Raw genomic sequence first — 23,741 nt, 5'->3', positions numbered from 1 at the left:
CAGTCCTGAACGGTGCAACAAAACACAGAATAGAAAATAAACACCCACGAAACACAGGTGGAAAAAGGCTACCTTAAGTATGATTCTCAATCAGAGACAACTAACAACACCTGCCTCTGATAGAGAACCATACTAGGCCGAACACAGAAACCAACATAGAAAAACAAACAGACTGCCCACCCCAACTCACGCTCTGACCATACTAAAACAAAGACAAAACAAAGGAACTAAGGTCAGAACGTGACAGCTTGAGTGATTCTCTCTGTTTTAATATTCAATTAATGTCACAAAAGAAAATATAGATGTCCTCTTTAGATGTCCATTGTTTTGGGACGTTTAAATGTCACTGACTCTTCTCACACATCAAAAAACTACTTTTGCTTATTTTTCAGTTCTGTCTGCGTCATTTCCTGCTGTACTAGGTTGGGGTGAGGTGTTTTGCTGGAAGTGGGATTTCGCTGTGTGTCAGAGTCATCAGAGGATGCCAGGGATCACGAGCTTGTTAATGACTGAGCAAACGGCAGAGGGAGGAAATCATTGTGTGAGGTGCCAAAGTCAATAAAAAAGAAAAAATGTTCCCAACATCTATCTGTGCCAAATAACTCCTCATGTACTCTCTCGAAAGAATACAACTTAAGGACTAGCTTGTTTGATTCATGCTTATTCTGCATCCATACGTTTTTTTAGGCAGACTCCCAATCTAACGTGCCTATCTATTAAAACAAATTTGACTAAGGTTCAATGTTTTAATGTTAGTTGTTTTAACAGAAGGGATCCTTGAGGTCAAATCAGAAATGATCATCTCAGAAATGTTTTCCTGAAGTTGGTAAAGGAGGCCTGAAGATCAGTTTCGGATGGAATCCTCCATCTGTCTTTTCGAGCATAATGTGTTATTACACAGTATTATGAGTAAGAGCTGTTCATCTTATTCTCAATTAATTAACCTCTTAAAAAAATATTACCACTACTTCAGCAGTTTATGCCACACTTCCGATGCTTCTGCATCATGTTATGTTAACGTCTTGCTACATTTATCTTATTCTTGGACCTGGTTGGCTCCTAAAGTGCTCATACTGAACGTACTGCCTGCTTCCTGTTCCCGGTGGTTCCGTGACCTTGTCACCACCTCGTCTGACTGGTCATTTATACAACAGCTTTGTACACTTCATGAACCCACCCTTCTAATATGAAGAGAATCACCTCTCACTAACCCCTTCATTTGGCTCACAGACACACAGTGGAACACATCCCAGTAGCTCCCAGTCCGGTGTCACTGACCATTGGTAACCATGATGCAGGTTTGGATCCTCTCACTACTGCTGCCTCTCACACTGTCATTCTCTGGTCTACACGTTGTTCCTAGCAAAATCAATGGTAAGATGAATCTTTTTGTATTCATTATTTTTATACTGCATGTGTCTCAAAGCTCAAAGATGTTGCCTTCAAAATCAGTTCTCAAATATGCATTGTGCTTTTGGAGAAAAACTTTGAACATCATTTTGAAGTGATTTTGTAATCTTCATGAATGATTACTGATGAACGTTGATATAAAAATATATTAAATAATACAAGGCATGCAAATGCATTAAGTGATACTTTCACTAAATTATCTAAAAGAAGAAAAACATCATTAGTTTAAAATATTCTGACTTATTATTGGATTTTCAAATTGATAAACTTGACTAATTAGAAATAATTTTAAAACCAGCAAACATGCACATAAACTAATCTTCAATTCCCTTAACACCAGCTTTCCCAGAGAGACAAATAGCTGGGGTGTTTCTGGTCAGCTACACAAATTACCTCAACCAGTTTACCTATGCCTTCAATGCCTCTGAGGCCAGGAAGGTGTGCTGGTATCTGGGTGTAACCATGGCCTCCAATTCCCAGGTTGAGGAGGCTCAGAGACTGGGCTTGGAAACATGCAGGTAAAATTACTTTTGGATTCGATTCTTCTTTGTATGCTAGTGATCCTTTTCATAATAGATAACCTCTGAGAATAAATGAATCCAATTTAAATTGGCTGTGTCTCTAGGTTTGGGTGGATTGATGAACATTTTGCAGTGATCCCTCGTATTGAGGCCAGTAAAACCTGTGGTCAAAACCAGACCGGTGTCATCAAATGGAGAGCCTCTGTCACCAAACTTTTTGATGTGTTCTGCTTCAATGCTTCAGGTACAGTAAAGGATTTTAAAAAATCTTAATCTCAATGCAAATCAAATCAAATCAAATTGTATTACCGTAGTCACTTGCACCGAATAAAACACCTTATAGTGAAATGCTTACTTATGAGCCCCTGACCAACAATGCAGTTTCAAATAAATACAGCTAGGAATAAGAGATAAAAGTAACAAGTAATTAAAGTAAAATAACAATAGCGAGACTATATACAGGTGGGAACCGATACAGAGTCAATGTGCGGGGGCACCAGCTAGTTGAGGTAGTATGTACATGTAGGTAGAGTTATTAAAGTGACTAGGCATAGATGAGAACAGAGAGTAGCAGTGGTGAAAAGAGGGGAAGCGGGGGGGGGGGGGGGGGGTAGCCATTTGATAGTCTGGGTAGCCATTTGATTAGATGTTCAGGAGTCTTATGGTTTGGGGGTAGAAGCTGTTTAGAATCAGTCTATGACTAGGGTGGCTGGAGTCTTTTTGACCATTTTTAGGGCCTTCCTCTGACACTGCCTGGTATAGAGGTCCTGGATGGCAGGAAACTTGGCCCCGGTGATGTACTGGGCCGAACGCATTACCCTCTGTAGTGCCTTGTGGTCAGAGGCCGAGCAGTTGCCATACCAGGCAGTGATGCAACCAGTCAGGATGCTCTCAATGGTGCAGCTGTAGAACCTTTTGGGGATCTGAGGACCCATGCAAAATCTTTTCAGTCTCCTGAGGGGGAATAGGTTTTGTTGTGCCCTCTTCACGGCTGTCTTGGTGTGCTTGGACCATGTTAGTTTGTTGGTGATGTGGACACCAAGGAACTTGAAGCTCTCAACCTGCTCCACTGCAGCCCTGTCGATGAGAATGGGGGAGTGCTCGGTCCTCCTTTTCCTGTAGTCCACAGTCATCTCCTTTGTCTTGATCACTTTGAGGGAGATGTTGTTATCCTGGCACCACACAGCCAGGTCTCTGACCTCCTCCCTATAGGCTGTCTCGTCGTTGTCGGTGATCAGGCCTATCACTGGTGTGTCATCAGCAAATTTAATGATGGTGTGTGCAGTCATGAGTGAACAGAGAGTACAGGAGGGGACCGAGCACGCACCCCTGAGGGGCCCTCGTGTTGAGGATCAGCGTGGCGGATGTGTTGTTACCTTCCCTTACCACCTGGGGGCAGCCTGTCAGGAAGATCAGGATCCAGCAGAGGGAGATGTCCCAGGGTCCTTAGCTTATTGATGAGCTTTGAGGGCACTATGGTGTTGAATGCTGAGCTCGTCTGGTAGGCTCGTGTCACTGGATCAATGGATCCAGTAGAGAAATGTTATGCTATGGTGATTCATGAATACAGTGCCTTGCGAAAGTATTCGGCCCCCTTGAACTTTGCGACCTTTTGACACATTTCAGGCTTCAAACATAAAGATATAAAACTATATTTTTTTGTGAAGAATCAACAACAAGTGGGACACAATCATGAAGTGGAACGACATTTATTGGATATTTCAAACTTTTTTAACAAATCAAAAACTGAAAAATTGGGCGTGCAAAATTATTCAGCCGCTTTACTTTCAGTGCAGCAAACTCTCTCCAGAAGTTCAGTGAGGATCTCTGAATGATCCAATGTTGACCTAAATGACTAATGATGATAAATACAATCCACCTGTGTGTAATCAAGTCTTCGTATAAATGCACCTGCACTGTGATAGTCTCAGAGGTCCGTTAAAAGCGCAGAGAGCATCATGAAGAACAAGGAACACACCAGGCAGGTCCGAGATACTGTTGTGAAGAAGTTTAAAGCCGAATTTGGATACAAAAATATTTCCTAAGCTTTAAACATCCCAAGGAGCACTGTGCAAGCGATAATATTGAAATGGAAGGAGTATCAGACCACTGCAAATCTACCAAGACCTGGCCGTCCCTCTAAACTTTCAGCTCATACAAGGAGAAGACTGATCAGAGATGCAGCCAAGAGGCCCATGATCACTCTGGATGAACTGCAGAGATCTACAGCTGAGGTGGGAGACTCTGTCCATAGGACAACAATCAGTCGTATATTGCACAAATCTGGCCTTTATGGAAGAGTGGCAAGAAGAAAGCCATTTCTTAAAGATATCCATAAAAAGTGTCATTTAAAGTTTGCCACAAGCCACCTGGGAGACACACCAAACATGTGGAAGAAGGTGCTCTGGTCAGATGAAACCAAAATTGAACTTTTTGGCAACAATGCAAAACGTTATGTTTGGCGTAAAAGGAAACACAGCTCATCACCCTGAACACACCATACCCACTGTCAAACATGGTGGTGGCAGCATCATGGTTTGGGCCTGCTTTTCTTCAGCAGGGACAGGGAAGATGGTTAAAATTGATGGGAAGATGGATGGAGCCAAATACAGGACCATTCTGGAAGAAAACCTGATGGAGTCTGCAAAAGACCTGAGACTGGGACGAAGATTTGTCTTCCAACAAGACAATGATCCAAAACATAAAGCAAAATCTACAATGGAATGGTTCAAAACTAAACATATCCAGATGTTAGAATGGCCAAGTCAAAGTCCAGACCTGAATCCAATCGAGAATCTGTGGAAAGAACTGAAAACTGCTGTTCACAAATGCTCTCCATCCAACCTCACTGAGCTCGAGCTGTTTTGCAAGGAGGAATGAGAAAACATTTCAGTCTCTCGATGTGCAAAACTGATAGAGACATACCCCAAGCGACTTACAGCTGTAATCGCAGCAAAAGGTGGCGCTACAAAGTATTAACTTGAGGGGGCTGAATAATTTTGCACGCCCAATTTTTCAGTTTTTGATTTGTTAAAAAAGTTTGAAATATCCAATAAATGTCGTTCCACTTCATGATTGTGTCCCACTTGTTGTTGATTCTTCACAAAAAAATACAGTTTTATATCTTTATGTTTGAAGCCTGAAATGTGTCAAAAGGTCGCAAAGTTCAAGGGGGCCGAATACTTTCGCAAGGCACTGTATATAGGCTAATTGTTCTGTGCCTTTCTGTTGACCCTAAACTCTGAGGTAATTGGGATTTTTTCAGAAAGTCAAATCACTTACTTTCCTTTCCTTTGTGAGACTAACAATTGTATGAACGTGAGAGGAAAAGGGAACATTTGAGTGTGAAAAACATCCTACATTAACTTCCTGAACTCTCCCTGGGGTGGTGTGACCAAGTTTTAGGTATTGAGTGAAATGAAAATGTTTGGCAAACAGCTACTGTGATGGTAATGCTGGATATCAATTTATTCATTTAATTGAATGTGAATGCATTGCTAACTTACTCTCATTTACTTACCACAGTGATACAATTGGAGGATACCACAGCTGATACCGCTTTGACCACGCCGAAGCAACAGGAGGGAGCACATCCTTCTCGTTCAGGAGAGGCCTCATCCCCCTCTACCTCCCTCTCTCCAGCCATCATTCATCTTGTCCCCTCCACACAGTCCGCCCGGCCCACCTCTCATTCTCGCTCCTCTCTTCTCTCTCTCAGTAGTTTTTCTGATAGCCCAGAGGTAGAGGTAGAACTACCCCAGCCCGTGAGCAGCGCAATACTTATCACCTCGACCATTGTTCTTCTTCTGACCGCAATGGCCATTCTCTTGTACTTTAGAATGTAAGTGTTTTTGTTTTGTTACCTTTTCTTTGTAAAAGGGGAAAAACTAGATATGTAAGATCCCTTGAATTGAAAACCATTATTTAGATTGAGGTAATTCATTAAGCACAATTACTATAACATATACCCGTTGACATGGTCATGCATACGTTTGATTTTTGGCAGAGGCAGAGTGACTTTAGGGATGTAAGTTGATACTGTGTTAACTAATGTTCAGCCTGCACGTCACATTTTATTTTTCCTCTTTAAAAAGGAACAATGGGCTCAAGACTATTCTCCCCTGCTGGGATGGAGAGCAGCAGAAAGAGTACATTGAGACAAAGGAATGTGCAGCACACACCTGTATGAAGGACACAAAGGAAGCCCAGACTGAGGCTGAAGCTGAGACTGAGGAGGATGTGTGCAAAGAGACAGCCAATGACATCAGTGTAAACATCAGTGATGAGACCAACGCAGATTCAGCATCAGAGACAGAACCTTGATGCTTTAGATTTGGTAAGACCAAAGATAAGGTCTGGCTGCTTTTTTAAAGTTATGTTCCTGCTTATGGAAGTTATGTTGTTTAGTAGTTTGTATAAAGTGTGCATTAATGTTATTCAAATGCATTTATTTATAGCATGGGATGCCTTTCCAATTTTGCTTTAAAAGGTTATTTTATGTCTCCTTGTTTTCTGTTGTTTATGTTCACAATAGATTGTTCTGGAGAGCGTCCTGTATTTTAACCACTAGATGGCGATGTCATCAAGGCAATTATTGCTGCAACGTGGATGAGTTGATTTTAGGACTAGTATAGTAGCTGAGTTGAAAATGGTTTCATATTTTTTGCTATACATATAATTGATTTTACGACTTCAAAAAAGGTTAGTCAGTATGCCAGGGCCACTGCTAACTACTGCATTTTAAATCATATTTTTAAACTAATGCCAATCTCGAATTGATGCAATAAATTCTAACTTTTTGTATACCCTGCCTTGCAGTTACTTCTTAGCCTTTTTTGGAAATGCAGACTAACGCCATGAGTTTTGGGTTCATGTTCTAATAAACAATGTATTCCATCATCTCACAGTTTTAAATTGCTGCATGACAACAACAAAAAAATGGAATTATCCATGTTTAAATATCTTTATTTATAACAAAAGTAACATCATTAAAAACAGGCTATTTTACAGCATTCTGTCAACCATTAACGAGGAAGAGGTGAGATAGAGCGTTGTAACATCTTTGGACATCTTGCATCTTATATGCTTTCTCATTTTTCTCTCTTGTCCAAACTTTCACAACTCAATTGACTCAATGTTGCTTTATAGACACAGCACAGTACGTTATAGATACAGTACATTCAAATGAAATATAGCATACTCTGACCAATATAAATGCCTGTTTTCATTCAAATTGAAACAAAACATTCACACAAATACTTCAAGCAGATATCATACAGTACATGCAAGTACAATGTATAGTACCTACAGTGTCCCACAATTGACTTCAGTGTCCTCCTTGGAACCTACTGCATGACATCCTGTAAAAACAAGCACACATGGAAAGGGACAGTGGAAATGTACCAGACTTCATTCATCACAGCTAAAGCAGTGTTCCAGCTCCAGAGATAAACACTGTCAGGTTCTGTCAACAGCTGGGACCGCCCATCACTAAGGCATGATGCAGTGAGTGTTGGACATCAAAATAGAAGTGGCCAGTGTTTTTTCTCCCAGACATTGCACTTGAAACCACAAATATGTTGTAACATTACTGAACTGTGAGTAAGTGCTCTGCAGAGGGAGCCAGCCTTAGTGCAGAGGATGTTGCTGCACTGCAGAAGGAAACCCTTGTACTGTGGACCTACATCATTAAGACACTAAGATGTAGTTGGCTCCTAGTGCTACCTCTCCAAACTATTTTTATACTGTTAAAGACATGCTCTGGAACTTTGGCGACTAATACGTATTCATTAAACCTCCCGCTTTGGATGTGTCAATGTGCAGTTCATACATGCATAACCTACCTTACCTCAGTTATACATGAAATGCCTAGTTTTAAAGAAACTACTTTTCTGGAAGCTGTGCTTGGCCTACATATTCCTCCATGTGGGCCAGCCCCTTAGGATTCGAATTCAACCAATGAGCTTCAGCCCCTCGCCATATGACAACTAGCAAGATGCACATGATGCACCCACAGCAGAGCGAGAGAGAGAGCAATGGCATGGTGCATATATCTGCACGTACAGTATGTGATATAGTACACCATTTTCGGGGGCCACTTTTGGCTCTTGAGCACTACTTTCAGAACCACTGGCAAAATGTATACAAAAGTACTGGAGAATCTCTTTAACTGCAATGGCGCCCCTTGTTATCTGCTTTCACAGTAGCACACATGCAGCCAGAGAAACAAGAGTCACACTTATCCATTCAAACCATTGGGCTTTTTCTCCCAAGAGATATCGTTGTGATGGTTGAGAGCTTACATGCATGGATTGAGCTAAGTCCCATGTTGTTGTGGTCACTCTGGTTGTGTGCCAATGGCCGCTTCAGTCTTCACTGCATCCACTAGGAAGCTGAGTTCATTGCACAGGGTCTCGTGGCGGTAGGCCATGCGGATCTGAGCCACATTGGTCCGCCGAATGTCGTTCCCCTCAGGTCCATCCTTCAAGTAGTTGGCCCCAATAAAGTGCTTCTTCTCCTGCACAAAATGAGTCATACAGTATTACCAGATATTGTATATCATGTAAGCTCCTTAGGTATAACCACTCCATTAGATGGGGGACAGGGGAAGGATATTTCATGTTATTTTGCATTCATGCTATTATACACTATAAAGAATATGCTATCTAGAATGTAAAAGGGTTCATTGGCTGTCACCATAGGAGAACCCTTTGAAGTACCCTTGGTTCCTGGTAGAACACTTTTGGGTTTCTACCTGGAACCAAAGAGTATTCTACCTGGAACATGAAGGGTTCTCCTGTGAGGACAGCGAAGAGCCCTTTTGGAACCCTTTTTTCTAAAAGTGTAGATATCAGTGCCCAGAGCTCTACCTGGTGAGACAGGCCACTCTGCAGCACACTGTTCCTGGCAATCTCACACACATCACAGGTGCTGAGCTTCCACAGCTGGGCCGCGATGGCATACTCCTCCATTAGTGCCTCCTACAGACAGGACACACTGTCATCCGGTACTGTCCTACAATGCAGCTATTGAACACTCAGCTGATTTGAGCTACTATTTTCTCCAACAGTTTACCTTGGTATAGTGGAACTGCATAGGATCATCTGTTGATAGAGACACGCACAGCCCCTTGTGTAGGAACTCCCTGAGAGGGTTTTTGGAATATTCCAGGAACAAGCTGTTATTGCTCAGAGGAGACATGGCAATGGGCACCTGGGCCAGGTAGTACAGGTACTGTAGGACAGGGCTCTGTGACAGAGAGAGACAGACACACTCAGTACATACACACAGACTCACACACACCTCGCTGTCACCTGCTCAGCGTACAGGGTCTCTGCTTACTGATCAGCAGACACGGTGGATGTTAAAATGTGTCAAAAGTTGAAAGCTAGCTCCTGTCTCTGTGGCTGGCTCGGTTATTTTCAGTGGCTGTATTTGCATGGAGCAGGCCTGGTAGACAGGGCCTTTCCTTGTCTGTGTGCTGGTTAGGCCCACAGAAAGACAGGAAAATGAAGCAAACAGGAAGCCCTGAAGGGCTGAACACTGTTACTGTATTACAGTACAATGGCTTGCATTTATACAGTGTGCTTTCATGTGAGAATATTAGATAGCTTTGCATTTCTTTAGGGTCATCTCATGACATCCACTATTCATGTGAGTAGCACCTACTGTATCACATGGGAGATCAGCATGAGAGTGCTCCATTCAAACATGCTGGGGAGTTGAGGAACTATATTAGTCCATTGATGGCAGATAAATGTGTGTAGGCTGTAGTGTGTTGAGGACAGTTGATGCAGGATTCAGTCTAGTGCTAAAGGACCTTCTTGAGGTTGAGGCCGTGGGAGATGTTGTCAGCTGTGAGGAAAGCAGAGACCAGGTGGGTGATGGATCCAGCCTCCCCGCAGTGTGGACGGAACTGGAAGGTGCTCAAGCCCCGCTCTCTGGAAGAGACCCAGGGAAATATTCAGTGGTCATATTCACACACACACACACACACACACACACACACACACACACACACACACACACACACACACACACACACACACACACACACACACACACACACACACACACACACACACACACACAAACCTGCAGGTCGCAATGTTAACAATCCATGTGTATTTTTACCTGGCCTGTTGAGGTTGACTGCGCGCACACACGTTGCACATACACAAACAGAGCTACACAAGTGCATTATGTAGCACCTACAGTAGCATCTTTAGTGACCTTGGAGGAGCTCCTTGACCATATGTGCCAGTAATTCAAGTCTGTAATTCTATTCCTTTGTATTATCATAGGGAATGTATTTATAGATGCCTTGGTGCATTACACTGTGCAGTAATGTAGCATGACTGCAACCAGACACCTGTTCTGCTCCCCTTGGTTGCCCTCAGGACATTCTGAAGTGCCTTACTGTAAATTCAATGAATAATAGCAACTGAACAATGGGTGTAACACCTACATTTCCCCTCAGCAGCATCAGCAGAAGGACAGTTGGAAGTCTATGTTTCTCTTGAATGAGATGTAATGGTTTGGGTCCATTACCAGAGGCCTGAGAGGGGCAGATATCAACAGGTACGTACTTCCTCAGATTGTTGAGCACCATGATGTTGGCGTACATGTGGAAGAGGTAGTAGCTGTAGGGAGGGTTTTCATCTGCTGTCCACTGCTCAGGCTTGGGGCTCTTGTAGGAGAACATGTGGTCACTGTGCTTGGACTCGTCATCCACACTGTCAAAGCCTGTCACCTGCACAGGAAGAGTAGGGGTTGAATGGTGAATGGTTGACACTATCAGGATAGTTTTTGCAGGAAAATCCAAATGAATTATACTCACATATTTGAGAAATACATGTAGCTCCTTGTGCTTCTGTGGATTGACTGTAGCCTCAAACAGAGGAAGGAATAAGTTCTCCAACATCTTGGCAAAGTTCGTGATCAACTTCTTTGACTTGAAAATATCACTGAAAGAAGTGAAACATTTTTAAGCATGACAAACATCTCACAAAAAGAGTATTATCGTTTATAGTAGCCATGTTACATACCTTCTCCAGTTGAAAGTGAAATGTAACTCTTTGCCTTCAGCTGTCACTCAGGCAGCAGCACTTACTAGATCCTGGGGACTTGGATGATCCACTGCATGTTGGTAGAGTGCACTTTGTGCTGGATGAACCACTTGGAGAGGCTGTCCCATTCATCTGCAGAGCGTCCGTAGATGGACAGACGAGGCTCAGCATGCTGGTACTTACTCTCCTCTAGGTCATGGGACACTTCCTGTCAAGGGCAAGACGTGGTAGAAAGTTCTCTCATCTCCAAACAAGACCATTATTCTGGGTCTCTGTCACCTCCCATCCATCAGAGTAACACATCCTCAAATGTGTTGCTGCACATGTTGTTGTTGCAAAATAACAATAACTTGTGCAACACAACATGTGTTATCAATTTCAGAGAATCAGGATGTTTTCTGTATGAATGAACTATACCTTGATAATGCGTGCAAAGTACTCTCCATCTATGAGGTTGTCTGTTTTCAGGTAGATTTCTCGGAGTTCACTGGCCCCCACTGGGTTGTACTTGGAGTTGAACTTATCGAATCTGTGAAAGGTTTGTCTGCCCTGTGGGGTGAGGCACACACACAGATGTAATATTAGCGTATGGATGGTGCTAACGGATCTCCAAAACTGAAATGTGTCTCTAGACATAGATATAACTGAACAGCTATGGTTACACAATAAATCTGTGTTTTATGGCATAACAGCTGTTCCTGTAGAGTATGGATGATATACTCTTACAAAAATACACATGTCTAACAAGCAATGCCTGTTTTCACATGTTGATCTTACATTTCACATGTGAAACCATATTTTCACATGTATTCAATTAAGAGTTCACAAGTCAACACCACCTTGTAACATGTGAGGAGAGTAACATGTGTTCACCTCACATGTGAATTGCGGTTTCAGTTGTGAAATTTCCAGGTGAAAATCGGATATTCAGTTTCACATGTGAAAAACATTCACATGTGAAAAGCTCACTTTCCCATGTGGAAATGCAAGTTCAGGTGTGAAATTCAATCATGTGAAAATCACATTTGCAGTTTCATACAGTGCCTTCGGAAAGTATTCAGACCACTTGATTTTTCCAACATTTTGTTACGTTACAGCCCTATTCTAAAATGGATTAACTAAAATAGAAAAAAAACCTCAACAATCCACACAGTATACCCCATAATGGCAAAGCAAAAACAGTTTTTTTTGAAATTTTAGCTTTTTTCATTTTTAATTTTTATTTTTTTTTATACAAAAAATATTTACATAAGTATTCAGACCTTTTGCTATGAGACTCAAAGTTGAGCTCAGGTGCATCCTGTTTCCATTGATCATCCTTGAGATGTTTCTACAACTTGATTGGAGTCCACCTGTGAGAAATTCAATTGATTGGACATGATTTGGAAAGGCACACACCTGTCAATTTAAGGTCCCACAGTTGACAGTGCATGTCAGAGCAAAAACCAAGCCATGGGGTCGAAGGAATTGTCCGTAGAGCTCCAAGACAGGATTGTGTCGAGGCACAGTTCTGAGGAAGAGTACCAAAACATTTCTGCAGCATTGAAGGTCCCCAAGAACACAGTGGCCTCCATCTTTCTTACATGGAAGTTTGGAACCACCAAGACTTCCAAGAGCTGGCCGCCCAGCCAAACTGAGCAATTGGGGGACAAAAGGCCTTGGTTAAGGAGGTGACCAAAAACCTGATGGTCACACTGACAGAGCTCTAGAGTTCCTCTGTGGAGATGGGAGAACCTTCCAGAAGGACAACCATCTCTGCAGCACTCCACCAATCAGATCTTTATGGTAGAGTGGCCAGACAGAAGCCACTCCTCAGTAAAAGGCACATGACAGCCCGCTTGGAGTTTTCCAAAAGGCACTTAAAGACTCTCAGAACATGAGAAACACAATTCTCTGGTCTGAAGAAACCAAGATTGAACTCTTTGGCCTGAATGCCAAGCGTCTGGAGGAAACCAGGCACCGCTCATCACATGGCCAATACCAATGCCTACGGTGATGCATGGGGGTGGCAGCATCATGCTGTGGGGATGTTTTTCAGTGGCAGGGTCTAGTAGACGAGTCAGGCTTGAAGAAAGGTGAACGGAGCAAAGTATAGAGAGATCCTTGATGAAAACCTGCTCCAGAGCGCTCTGGACCTCAGACTGGGGTGAATGTTCACCTTCCAACAGGACAACGAGCCTAAGCACACAGCCAAGACAACGTATGAGTGGCTTCGGGACAAGTCTCTGAATGTCCTTGAGTGGCCCAGCCAGAGCCCAGACTTGAACCCGATCGAACATCTCTGGAGAGACTTGCCCCGAAGCCACTCCTGCGTTGTCTTGGCTGTGTGCTTAGGGTCGTTGTCCTCCCCATCCAACCTGACAGAGCTTGAGAGGATCAGCAGAAAAGAATGGGAGAAACTCCCCAAATACAGGTGTGCCAAGCTTGTAGCGTCATACCCAAGAAGAGTCAATACTGTAATTGCTGCCAAAGGTGCTTCAACAAAGTACTAAGTAAAGGGTCTGAATACTTATGTAAATGTGATATTTCATATTTACATAAGTCCATGTTTTTGGTTTGTCATTATGGGGTATTGTGTGTAGATTGATGAGGGGAAAAACTATTTAATCAATTTTAGAATAAAGCTGTAACGAAACAAAATATGAAAAAAGTAAAGGGGTCTGAATCATTTCCGAAGGCACTATGTGAAAACTTCCACATGATAAAAATGACAAATAAATCAAATGTGCAGTTTCACATGTGGAATTGCAAGTTCACGTGGGGTTTAAATAATGTTATTCTGTTAGCATGTTGCAGAAGCAATGTTTCCACCTATGGAATTATGGTGACAGCATCTAAAAATCCTAAATTATTTACAAGGGAGAAATTATGCGGGACATTCACAGAGCAGTGGACGAAATTATTTCTCTTTCTCTTTTCGGGCATGTTAATGGTTCACGTTCAAATGGCGACATACACTGAGTGTACAAAACATTAAGAACACCTTCCTAATATTGAGTTGCAACCCATTTTGCCCTCAGAACAGCCTCAATTCATCGGAGCATGAACTCTACATGTGTTCCACAGGGATCTGGCCAATGTTGACTCCAATGCTTCCCACAGTCGGCTGGATGTCCTTTGGGTGGTTGATCAGTCTTGATACACACGGGACACTGTTGAGCGTGAGAAACCTAGCAGCATTGTAGTTCTTGACACAAACTAGTGCGCCTGGCACCTACGACCATACCCTGTTCAAAGTCACTTAAATCTTTTTTCTTGCTCTTTCACCCTCTGAATAGCACACATACTGTACACAATCAATGTCTCAATTGTCTCAAGGCTTAAAAATGATTATTTAACCTGTCTCCTCCCCTTCATCTACACTGATTGAAGTGTATTTAACAAGTGACATCAATAAGGGATCATAGATTTCACCTGGATTCACCTGGTCACTCTATGTCATTGGAAAGAGTAGGGGTTCTTAATATCTTGTACACTCAGTGTAGGTCTGCTGTATGAAAGTCACTACCTGTTATTAAATGGGCAATCCTTAGTGACCACATCCATTTTTGGACTTATAAATTAATGATATTTACCAATTGATTCTTGAAGAATATAAAATATTTTGCCTCATGACCGCCGAGTGCTGAAGTGCATAGTGCTTAAAAATCGTCTGTCCTCGGTTGCAACACTCCAGAGTTCGTCTGTCCTTGGTTACAACTACCGAGTTCCAAACTGCCTCTGAAAACAACGTCAGCACAAGAACTGTTCGTTGGGAGCTTCATGAAATGGGTTTCCATGGCAGAGCAGCCACACACAAGCCTAAGATCACCATGCACAATGTAAAGCGTCGGCTGGAGTTGTGTATAGCTCGCTGCCATTGGACTCTGGAGCAGTGGAAATTAGTTCTCTGGAGTGATGAATCACGCTTCACCATCCATCGTCTCATGGTGGACGAATCTGGGTTTGGCGGATGCCAGGAGAATGCTACCTGCCCCAATGCATAGTGCCAACTGTAAAGTTTGGTGGAGGAGGAATAATGGTCTGGGGCTGTTTTTCATGGTTCGGGCTAGGCCCCTTAGTTCCAGTGAAGGGAAAGCTTAATGGTACAGCATACAATGACATTGTAGACGATTCAATGTTCCAACATCTAGTGGAAGCCTTCCCAGAAGAGTGGAGGCTGTTATAGCAGCAAAGAGGAGGACAAAATCCAAATTACTGCCCATGATTTTGAAATGAGATGTTCGACGAGCAAGTGTTCACATACTTTTGGTCATGTAGTGTATCATGGATGGACAGTCCTTGCATCCGTAGCGTAGTGTAGGGATTTGAGAGTGGTTGCATTTCTCCAGCCCCAAACCGTAGCTTTTTACAGAAACGGTGGTGGAGTAATAGTGTTATATATTTTCACGAGAGAAAAATACATGGAAAATAAGATGTGGAACTTCCCACGTGTCTGAAAACGATGTTTATCCCCATGATTTTTTCATTTATTTTTCTTTGTAAGGGTATTGCATGATGTCAGGCGAAATAGATAGAGAGAGGGAGGGTCTTACAGCGTGTACATCCAGGGAGTCCACAGTGAGGTCATAGGGGTCCATGTTGAGGTGTTCAAACACCTCTCTGAGGGTCAGCTTCCGCCCGCCCTTCTCCAGCACCACACGGTCTGCCTCCGTCTTGTAGGTGGTCTGGATGAAGTTCAGAAGGTGCTTCTGGGACATGCAGGCGGCTGCATGGATGTGTGTGTCCACCTGGGGAAAGAGAGACGTCACAGTTTGATTGTGGCTTTTTATCACAAAGCCTCTGGGAAAGTAGCCAAATCAGATCTAAACGGTGGACTTTCACTTCACATTATAAATTTAGCTTTCACATTCAAGTGTTGGAAACTTGCCTTTCTGACATTGTAGAAGTCTCTGTGTGGAACACCCTTCAGTTCCTTTAGCTCAGCCATCTCATTGAGCATTTCATGCAGGTAGAACTTTGAGCCCAGGAAGTTCAGGCGTCTGTGACAATAGGTCTTCCTGTAAAGCACGTTAGTTATGCAGAGACAAAAATAAAGCTCCATTACACAGTGGTGAGTTCAGGAAGTGGTGGTCACTCACGTGGGTCCATCAATGATCATAGCCAGCACATGGCTGAGGTCTATGGCGAAGGTCTCCAGGTCAGGGTAGGGTAGGCTGCGGGGCCTGTTCTGACTTAGAGCCTCTGCGTTCTCATACACATACACTATGCCATCTTTTGTCTGCAGCTCATAGCTCAGGTTGTCTGGGATATTCTCAATGTTGTACGGGTCCTCCCCCTCCCTGGGGCAAGGGCAGACATCTGTGGGGAGACCAGTATGACTGACATAGACTCTAATACAATGGACTCTACTTGTACAGGACGTTAAGAACACATTATGGACATATAGTTAATTTATGGGCACTGTTTGAGTGTACAAAACATTATGAACACCTGCTCTTTCCATGACATAAATTAACAGGTGAATCCAGGTGAAATCTATGATCCCTTATTGATGTCACTTCAATCAATGTAGATGAAGGGGAGGAGATAAGTTAAAGAAGGATTTTTAAGCCTTGAAACAATTGAGACGTGGATTGTGTATGTGTGCCATTCCAAGGGTGAATGGGCAAGACAAAATGTTTAAGTGTCTTTGAACGGGGTATGGTCATAGGTGACAGGCGCACCGGTTTGTGTCAAGAACTGCAACGATGCTTGGTTTTTCACACTCAACAGTTTCCTGTGTGCATCACTACCCAAGGGACATCTAGCCAACTTGTCACAACTGTAGGAATTATTGGAGTCAACATGGGCCAGCATCCCTGTGGAACACTTTCAACACCTTGTGGAGCCCATGCCCCGACGAATTGAGGCTGTTCTGAGGGCAAAAGGGGGGTGCAACTCAATATTAGGAAGGTGTTCTGAATGTTTTGTACACTCATTGTATACCTGGTAGAACCCCGTCCTCTTCCTTCCACGTCTGGTTCTCAGCGCTGCGGAGGAACTGGGCGACGGTCTGGGGAAAGCGATGGTAGGCCAGTCTGGAGTACTTCTCCCTAATGAACAGGGCTTTCATCAGGGTTTTTGCTGCCTGTTCATAGTCCTCTACTGTGATCTGGGGAGAGGAGAGAGCTGTCATTACTAGTCTTATCACATGGCTTTCCATTTCATCCTGTGGACTCTCTACACACAAGATTATTGTTAACCACCTGGGGATTTAAAGTCATACCAAAATACCACTTTTATTATTTTAATTGTTTATCTAACTTTTATTTTGACAGGGAGTCATGCTGAGTCCAAGTTCTTTTTTTTTTACAGACGAAACAAAAACATAAATATACACTATACACATCAATATACACATTAGTATTCACATCAATACACGAAAAGCAAAACACAATCATTACTGTCCCATTTCATTGCAACTCTTCCAGTATGAAGTGAAATACTGTATGAGTTGAGTATGAACTGTATGCCACCTGCTTGGAGCACTTACACCAGCACAGTAGTCTCCACTGATGGTGACCCTCTGGTACTCGGGGCAGTTCTCTGGAAGTGAGGAGCAGGTGGAGGATGGTGAGAGGAATGGGGTCACCACAGAACGGGCCCACTCTGCAGTCACAGGGATCTGCAGGCCCTGCAAGGACGCAGACTGCGAACGGATCATCTTGAAACTCTTCTTCCTGGAAACCAAACGTTCTCATGAATTCCCGACACTCCAGTACTTAACTGATCAGCTAGGTTCGATTCCATGAGGTCCTGTATTGTCGAGGGCCAGACTCACCTTTTGGCGCTCTCTTCTGAATGCTGCTCTGCCAGCTCTTTGAGCAGCTCCCTCTCCTTGGCCTGGTGCAGGCCGATGGGACAGTCCTCAGGGACGGTGAACATGGACAGCGCATCGTTTGTGTCCTCCTCCTTCAGCGCTGACGCGTACACCTTCTCAGCCAGCAGACGTGTCTCCTCATCCACCTCACTCAGCGTGATCTTAGGGAATTGTCTCGGCATGTCTGTAAAAACACCAGGTGTAGCAGCTTAGTATAAACACTGTACAGATATGTAGACACTTAGTTTTGGAAGCGTTAGAGTGGAGTTTTTTTATTGTAGGAGGTGGAGCTAATTCGTCCCCAAAAAATCGCTGCCAATTCCAGCATTTCTGTCCACTCAGAACTCATATCTGCTTTGTCATCACAACACCTCACTGTCATGACATCCCTCTGCTAAAAGCATTGCTTTGCATATTCACCTAGTATTAACAGAGAACTATTAGCACAATGTGTTAGCTAATATTAGATCTATTAGCACATACTCATTTATTTGCTTAGCAGAGTTACCTCGAGGCATGGCAAAACAACCACCACGACAGATTGACAAATTGTGCTGCGCTTATACTGCAATCTCCTTTTGAAATTACTCTGGTAAGCAGATCTTTAAGCACTTGTGACCGACATAAATACTGACAACTGATCACGTTACATTGCCTCCGAGACAATATGCTATTTTCACTTATGACCTTTAGGGTCAACACCAGGCCCCGTACTGTCCTCTCTGAGGACAACATACAGACAGGGTAGAGAATGACATCAGGTTAGTGTTTATCTAATGCAGAGACTGTCTGCTGAGTGGATTGTACTGTCCGAGATCATCTTATTACCCCTGGAATTTAATTCAGTTTTAATTCCCAGCTGTTCCGTCATTCTCTTCATTTTCTGAAGACCAGAGTATCTGCAGTTGTACACTCGGGCTGCAATGATGTTGTTTATACGGTTTCATGAACATGTTTGTTCGTCATGTATCAAGATGAGGCTAGGGACACAAATCTTGAGCTGGCAGATTACACTGAAAAAATCTGCTGTCTTAAGTGGCTCAATGTGATTTTCAAAATGGAAAACTCGACTTTGGAAATACAGTATGACTGCCATTTTGATTTGTCTCCAGACACATACCAGCTCTATTCCTTTCAGGTTTATGGTCCTAATCATAATAACCTGTGCAACCGTGACAGTAATGGTTGAACTGTAGACTTTATAGCCCAGTGTCTGATTGTCAGTCACTGGTCCAGTAACCACACAGTTGTCCCATTTAGGGACAAGTCTGCACCCACAGATCAAGTGACCGAACCACGAGGGGTTTGTTGATACCCCAATGACATGAAACCCAATCCACCCAGACAGCACAGTGGCCATACAGACCTGGTGCCCCTGAGAGAAAAGCTCTAGTGTCATCAGTGACAGAGTAATGTCAATGCTCCATTCTGCCAAGCCTTTCCAAGAGGGCTGCCATTCCTGCCAAAGTTCTGTGCCACAAACACCCCACTGCTCACCCTAAGCCACTTCTAAGAACAGCTTTGTGGATCAAACTAGCGCCTGCCCACTGCCCACTGCCCACTGCCCACTGCCCACTGCCCAATTCCCACTGCACTGCAGACAGACAGAGAGAGCAGCACATTACAGCAAAGACCACAGGTGAACTCTGAAAGCTGATAGGGTTTCTGTGAAGCAGCAGCAGCATTGATTAAAATATGGGTTCTCATAAATAATTTAGCACCGCTTCTTCCTCTCAAGTGTTGCCTTACTCTCACACACACACACACACACACACACACACACACACACACACACACACACACACACACACACACACACACACACACACACACACACACACACACACACACACACACACACACACACACACACACACACACACACACACACACACACACACAGTCTCTCTCTCTCTCTCTCTCTCTCTCATTCTCTCTGCTTATACTGCTGCCTTACTCTCTCACACACACACACACACACACACACACACACTCTCTCTCTCTCTCTCTCTCTCTCATTCTCTCTGCTTATACTGCTGCCTCACTCTCTCACACACACACACGCACACACACACACGCACACACTGTCTCTCTCTCTCTCTCGCTCATTTTCTCTGCTTATACTGCTGCCTCAGCATCAGTTATACACAATTTTCTTAGTCAGAGACACCAAACAGCCATCAGTATTCCTCCCAGAGTAACAGCCATCTCATTTCCATCACACGTTATGAACTTAATCACATTCTCTCAAACAGCAACACAATAGTTTCCGAGTCTCTAGCTGCTAGAACAGTTTATAATGTACCGTAACTCGTTATCTGCTGTGCCTTACCTTCTGGTCTGTTCACAGCCATCTCTCTGTGCTGTACAGTCTCCACTGGGAGTCCTGATGATGGAAATCTCAGCTAGGATCACAGTGTCTCTGTACAGTCTCTCTGCGGTAGAGACTGGCTAACAGGCTGGTCGCCTGACTCTGACGGGCTGGCTGCGATGTGGGTCGGTCCCACTCTGAGCCTGCCGTGGTTCACGACCGCGGTTCTGTTTTCTTTGAGTGTCCTTCTCTATCTATTTTAAGAAGCCAATGGCATCATGTCGACAGAGCCAATGATCCATGGGATATGTCACAACTGGCTGTCAACAGAGAGCCCAAAGCCGAGCCACCAGCACTCCCCCCAGCTGGCTGGACTCACACACACTCACACACATACACTCCTCATACACTCCTCTCCACCTTTGGGACAGTGATACATCCGCAGCCTTCCTCCTTAAGGAGCCAGATGGCAGGCTATGCAGCTGTTGCATTTATTGTAAACATTACCCAGGCAGCCCTGATTGAGAGGACTGCCGCTGCGCAGCCATGCATCACTGCTTTGCCTCAGAGCCTCGACAGACCCACCCGCACACATGATCTCAGCTCTGACTGACCTTGGTTTAGGTGCATAGTGTTAGAATGAATAATCTCTGGCATCATGTCAGTCAGCTGATGGGTAATAATCCTTAGTAAAGGATCAGACTACTACTAGAATAGGTGATGACAAAACAGTGACCCACAAACCCATGTTTACCCATGCCTGTCCAGCCCCCTCTGCTTAAACACACACACACACACACACACACACACACACACACACACACACACACACACACACACACACACACACACACACACACACACACACACACACACACACACACACACACACACACACACACACACACACACACCAACCTGCAGGTCGCAATGTTAACAATCCATGTGTATTTTTACCTGGCCTGTTGAGGTTGACTGTCGAAATGCCTCACAGCAGAATGATTTATCTTTGGACAGCAACAATGTCATTCAGCTTGCTCTATATTTCATTCAGAGCTTCATTACATGGAGAAATAATGTTGTTCTGCATTGGAGCTGACTTCCTATTATTGATCTGCACATCTGGTTTTGGGAGCATTAGATCATGTGACTGAGGTGATTTCTGCTGCAGCTCCATAGAGAGCATTAGAGGAGATGAATGTAGGCACAGACACAGTCTGATCTCAATGGTTCCCACTCTGCACTGATGTACTTATGATAGCGGGATGTGGGGACTGAGAGACAGAGAGAATGAGAGAGAACTGAGCCATGATCAGTTGTATATGTTGTTCTAAGCCTCTGTACGTCCCAGGAAATTCCTGTGAGTCTGCAAGTGGCATTTTGATACAATGATGTTAGCACATTGGGGCAAAAAGGAATTTGAGCTTCTCCTGGATGGGTTGTTTCCGAATGGTCTGGTCATTGTATCCCTGCTATCTTACTGTCAGTGTTGGATCATTTACTGTAGCGCCCCCTGTCCCTGTGCAGGAATGTTCTGAGATCACTCCAGCCATTAGTAATTCTCTTGCCTCAGACACAGCTGTCACACACTGTTTTTATCATGTCCTCTCTGGGCTCTCTCAGACACCAGCCTGCTGTCTCCTCCAGTCCTGAATGACTGTACCTTCTGTCAAAGACACCTCTATAAGAGAAGGTAAACTACATCTCTGTCAGTCTGTGTATGAGAAAGACACTTATTACCCTGGCTAAAGATATTTTAAGAGAGTACAGTACAGTAGATCAACCTTTATGAACACTGGTTGGAGTGGTGTTGTTTTATCTATAGGGCTGATGTCTGCATGTCTGAGGGTCTACATGTATGAGTGAGAGAGCATGTGAGAGATTGAGTGAATAAATAAGCCTGAGAGAGGAAGAGAAAAGGAATGAGGGGAGGAAGGTCGAGAGCAAGCTTACCCTTTGCCAAACAGGGGCTTGATTGCTGCTTTAGCAGAGAGGTGTCTCCTCTCCTCATCTTCCTCACAGTGTTTGGGGCTGGGAGAGAAAAACAAAACAGTTCAGTCATGCACGAGCGCAACGCAGCTTTACCCAGAGTGTTCCTCAGACACAATTGGATGGTCCCTTAATGCATTTACATTAGTCTCATAGCGTTGACAGATTGATGCTCATCAACATGAAAGTAATTTATCACTTTGATACGATCTTAGACAGAGAAACTGGAGAAGACAGCAAGCTGCTGAATCAGTAAGACTATGTAAGAAACACAATGCACATTCAACATGTAGCATATCACCATCACATGTCAATGATCCATCATTTGAGTCTTCGTGAGATACAATAACATCTTTAGACCATAGCTGTTCACTCACCTCCTCTGTCTCCGTGCCTCCGTACCTTCTGCAGTCAGGCAGACTATATGAACTCTGGAAGTTCCCCCAGAGCAAACCCTCTGTCATTTTCTGCTCCTGTGGTGGTAAGGAGATAACTCACTCATCGCCCTCCAGTGCACAAGACACCATCCTTAACTCTTTCACTGCCGCTGCATAGCAAATGACATAAAGTAAAGTGTTCATTCTTACTTCTTACCCAGAATGCAAATTAGTATGAGTTGGTCATAACTCACACAGGTTACACTACCATTGTTGTCCTCTCACTGTCCCTCTCTGTATATTCTACTGCTGCCCCTCAGTTTAGCAATTCCCTCTTCGGTCTGAGACAAACTGAAAAAGAGGTGCTGACATTTTGCAAAGACCATATTGTTAAACATCAGTACTTTGTAAAGAGTCCTGTTTCAGCAGTAGACACAGAGGGCCCTCATGTTGAGGATTTGTTATTTCAGGATTTTAGGGTGAGATTAGACTGGTCCCAGATCTGGTATCATGTCAACACCATGGCATGACAAGGAGTGGCAACGAGTGGCATGATGGCACAAACAGACTGTACCCAGGCTAAGGTAAGAGATGATCAAATCAAATCAAAATGAGTTTGTCACATGCGCCGAATACAACAGGTGTAGTAGACCTTACAGTGAAATGCCTATTTACAAGCTCTTAACCATCAATGCAGTTTAATAAAAATACCTAAAAAAAAGAAGAAATAAAAGTAACCAATAATTTAAGAGCAGCAGTAAAATAACAATAGCGAGGCTATATACAGGGGATACCGGTACAGAGTCAATGTGCAGGGACACCAGTTAGTCGAGGTAATTGCGGTAATATGTACATGTAGGTAGAGTTATTAAAGTGACTATGCAAAGATAATAACAGAGTAGCAGCAGCGTAAAAGGGGGGGGGGGGGGGGGGTAGTGCAAATAGTCTGGGTAGCCATTTGATTAGACGTTCAGGAGTCGGATGGCTTGGGGGTAGAAGCTGTTAAGAAGCCTCTTGGACCTAGACTTGGCGCTCCGGTACCGCTTGCCGTGCGGTAGCAGAGAGAACAGTCTATGACTAGGGTGGCTGGAGTCTGTGACAATTTTTAGGGCCTTCCTCTGACACTGCCTGGTATAGAGGTCCTAGATGGCAGGAAGCTTGGACCCAGTGATATACTGTAGTGCCTTGTAGGCCGAGCAGTTTCCATACCAGGCAGTGATGCAATCCATCTGGATGCTCTCGATGATGCAACTGTAGAACCTT

General features: G+C 43.8%; 2 protein-coding genes across 7 annotated transcripts; one reads left to right on the top strand and one right to left on the bottom strand.

Annotated features, from left to right (window-relative positions):
• The first annotated feature begins 662 nt into the window (after nucleotides 1-662).
• On the top strand, nucleotides 663-6,734 carry LOC110506491 (uncharacterized). The gene is made up of 5 exons (XM_021586138.3): nucleotides 663-1,374; nucleotides 1,751-1,928; nucleotides 2,036-2,175; nucleotides 5,457-5,772; nucleotides 6,026-6,734. Exons 1-5 carry the CDS (start codon nucleotides 1,290-1,292, stop codon nucleotides 6,252-6,254), a joined length of 948 nt encoding a protein of 315 aa, XP_021441813.2. The 5' UTR covers nucleotides 663-1,289; the 3' UTR covers nucleotides 6,255-6,734.
• Nucleotides 6,735-6,880: 146 nt separating this feature from the next.
• Nucleotides 6,881-22,616, bottom strand: LOC110506480 (AMP deaminase 3). 6 transcript variants are annotated; one of them, XM_021586119.3, is made up of 17 exons: nucleotides 22,479-22,616; nucleotides 22,066-22,143; nucleotides 17,763-17,985; nucleotides 17,475-17,661; nucleotides 16,928-17,093; nucleotides 16,081-16,300; nucleotides 15,870-15,999; nucleotides 15,535-15,729; nucleotides 11,417-11,548; nucleotides 11,044-11,207; nucleotides 10,771-10,897; nucleotides 10,520-10,683; nucleotides 9,751-9,871; nucleotides 9,006-9,179; nucleotides 8,801-8,911; nucleotides 8,234-8,448; nucleotides 6,881-7,291 (listed from the first exon to the last, which is right to left on the bottom strand). In XM_021586119.3, exons 2-16 carry the CDS (start codon nucleotides 22,121-22,123, stop codon nucleotides 8,269-8,271), a joined length of 2,352 nt encoding a protein of 783 aa, XP_021441794.3. In that variant the 5' UTR covers nucleotides 22,124-22,143; nucleotides 22,479-22,616; the 3' UTR covers nucleotides 6,881-7,291; nucleotides 8,234-8,268. The 6 variants fall into 6 exon arrangements, with proteins under 6 accessions (XP_021441794.3, XP_090078390.1, XP_090078389.1 ...); XM_090222264.1 differs by having other exon boundaries at nucleotides 6,881-8,448; XM_090222263.1 differs by lacking the exon at nucleotides 22,479-22,616 and having other exon boundaries at nucleotides 22,066-22,244.
• Between the last annotated feature and the right edge of the window lie 1,125 nt (nucleotides 22,617-23,741).

The sequence above is a fragment of the Oncorhynchus mykiss genome, chromosome 26 (genome assembly GCF_057628025.1).
Source record: "Oncorhynchus mykiss isolate SJ-2025 chromosome 26, ASM5762802v1, whole genome shotgun sequence".
Classification (NCBI taxonomy): Eukaryota; Metazoa; Chordata; class Actinopteri; order Salmoniformes; family Salmonidae; genus Oncorhynchus; species Oncorhynchus mykiss.
This window is presented reverse-complemented; position numbering and strand designations above follow the sequence as displayed.

What these genes read in the sequence shown, in the direction of transcription:
- LOC110506491 (XM_021586138.3), top strand. Translation starts at nt 1,290, where the DNA reads ATGATGCAGGTTTGGATCCTCTCACTACTGCTGCCTCTCACACTGTCA. An exon ending in TGTTCCTAGCAAAATCAATG is followed by an intron (nt 1,375 to 1,750) that starts GTAAGATGAATC and finishes CCTTAACACCAG; the next exon opens with CTTTCCCAGAGAGACAAATA. An exon ending in ATTCTCTTGTACTTTAGAAT is followed by an intron (nt 5,773 to 6,025) that starts GTAAGTGTTTTT and finishes CTCTTTAAAAAG; the next exon opens with GAACAATGGGCTCAAGACTA.
- LOC110506480 (XM_090222263.1), bottom strand. Translation starts at nt 22,174, where the DNA reads ATGACTGAACTGTTTTGTTTTTCTCTCCCAGCCCCAAACACTGTGAGG. An exon ending in GTGGAGACTACTGTGCTGGT is followed by an intron (nt 17,094 to 17,474) that starts GTAAGTGCTCCA and finishes TCCTCTCCCCAG; the next exon opens with ATCACAGTAGAGGACTATGA. An exon ending in ACTCCCTGGATGTACACGCT is followed by an intron (nt 11,549 to 15,534) that starts GTAAGACCCTCC and finishes CTCACCCCACAG; the next exon opens with GGCAGACAAACCTTTCACAG.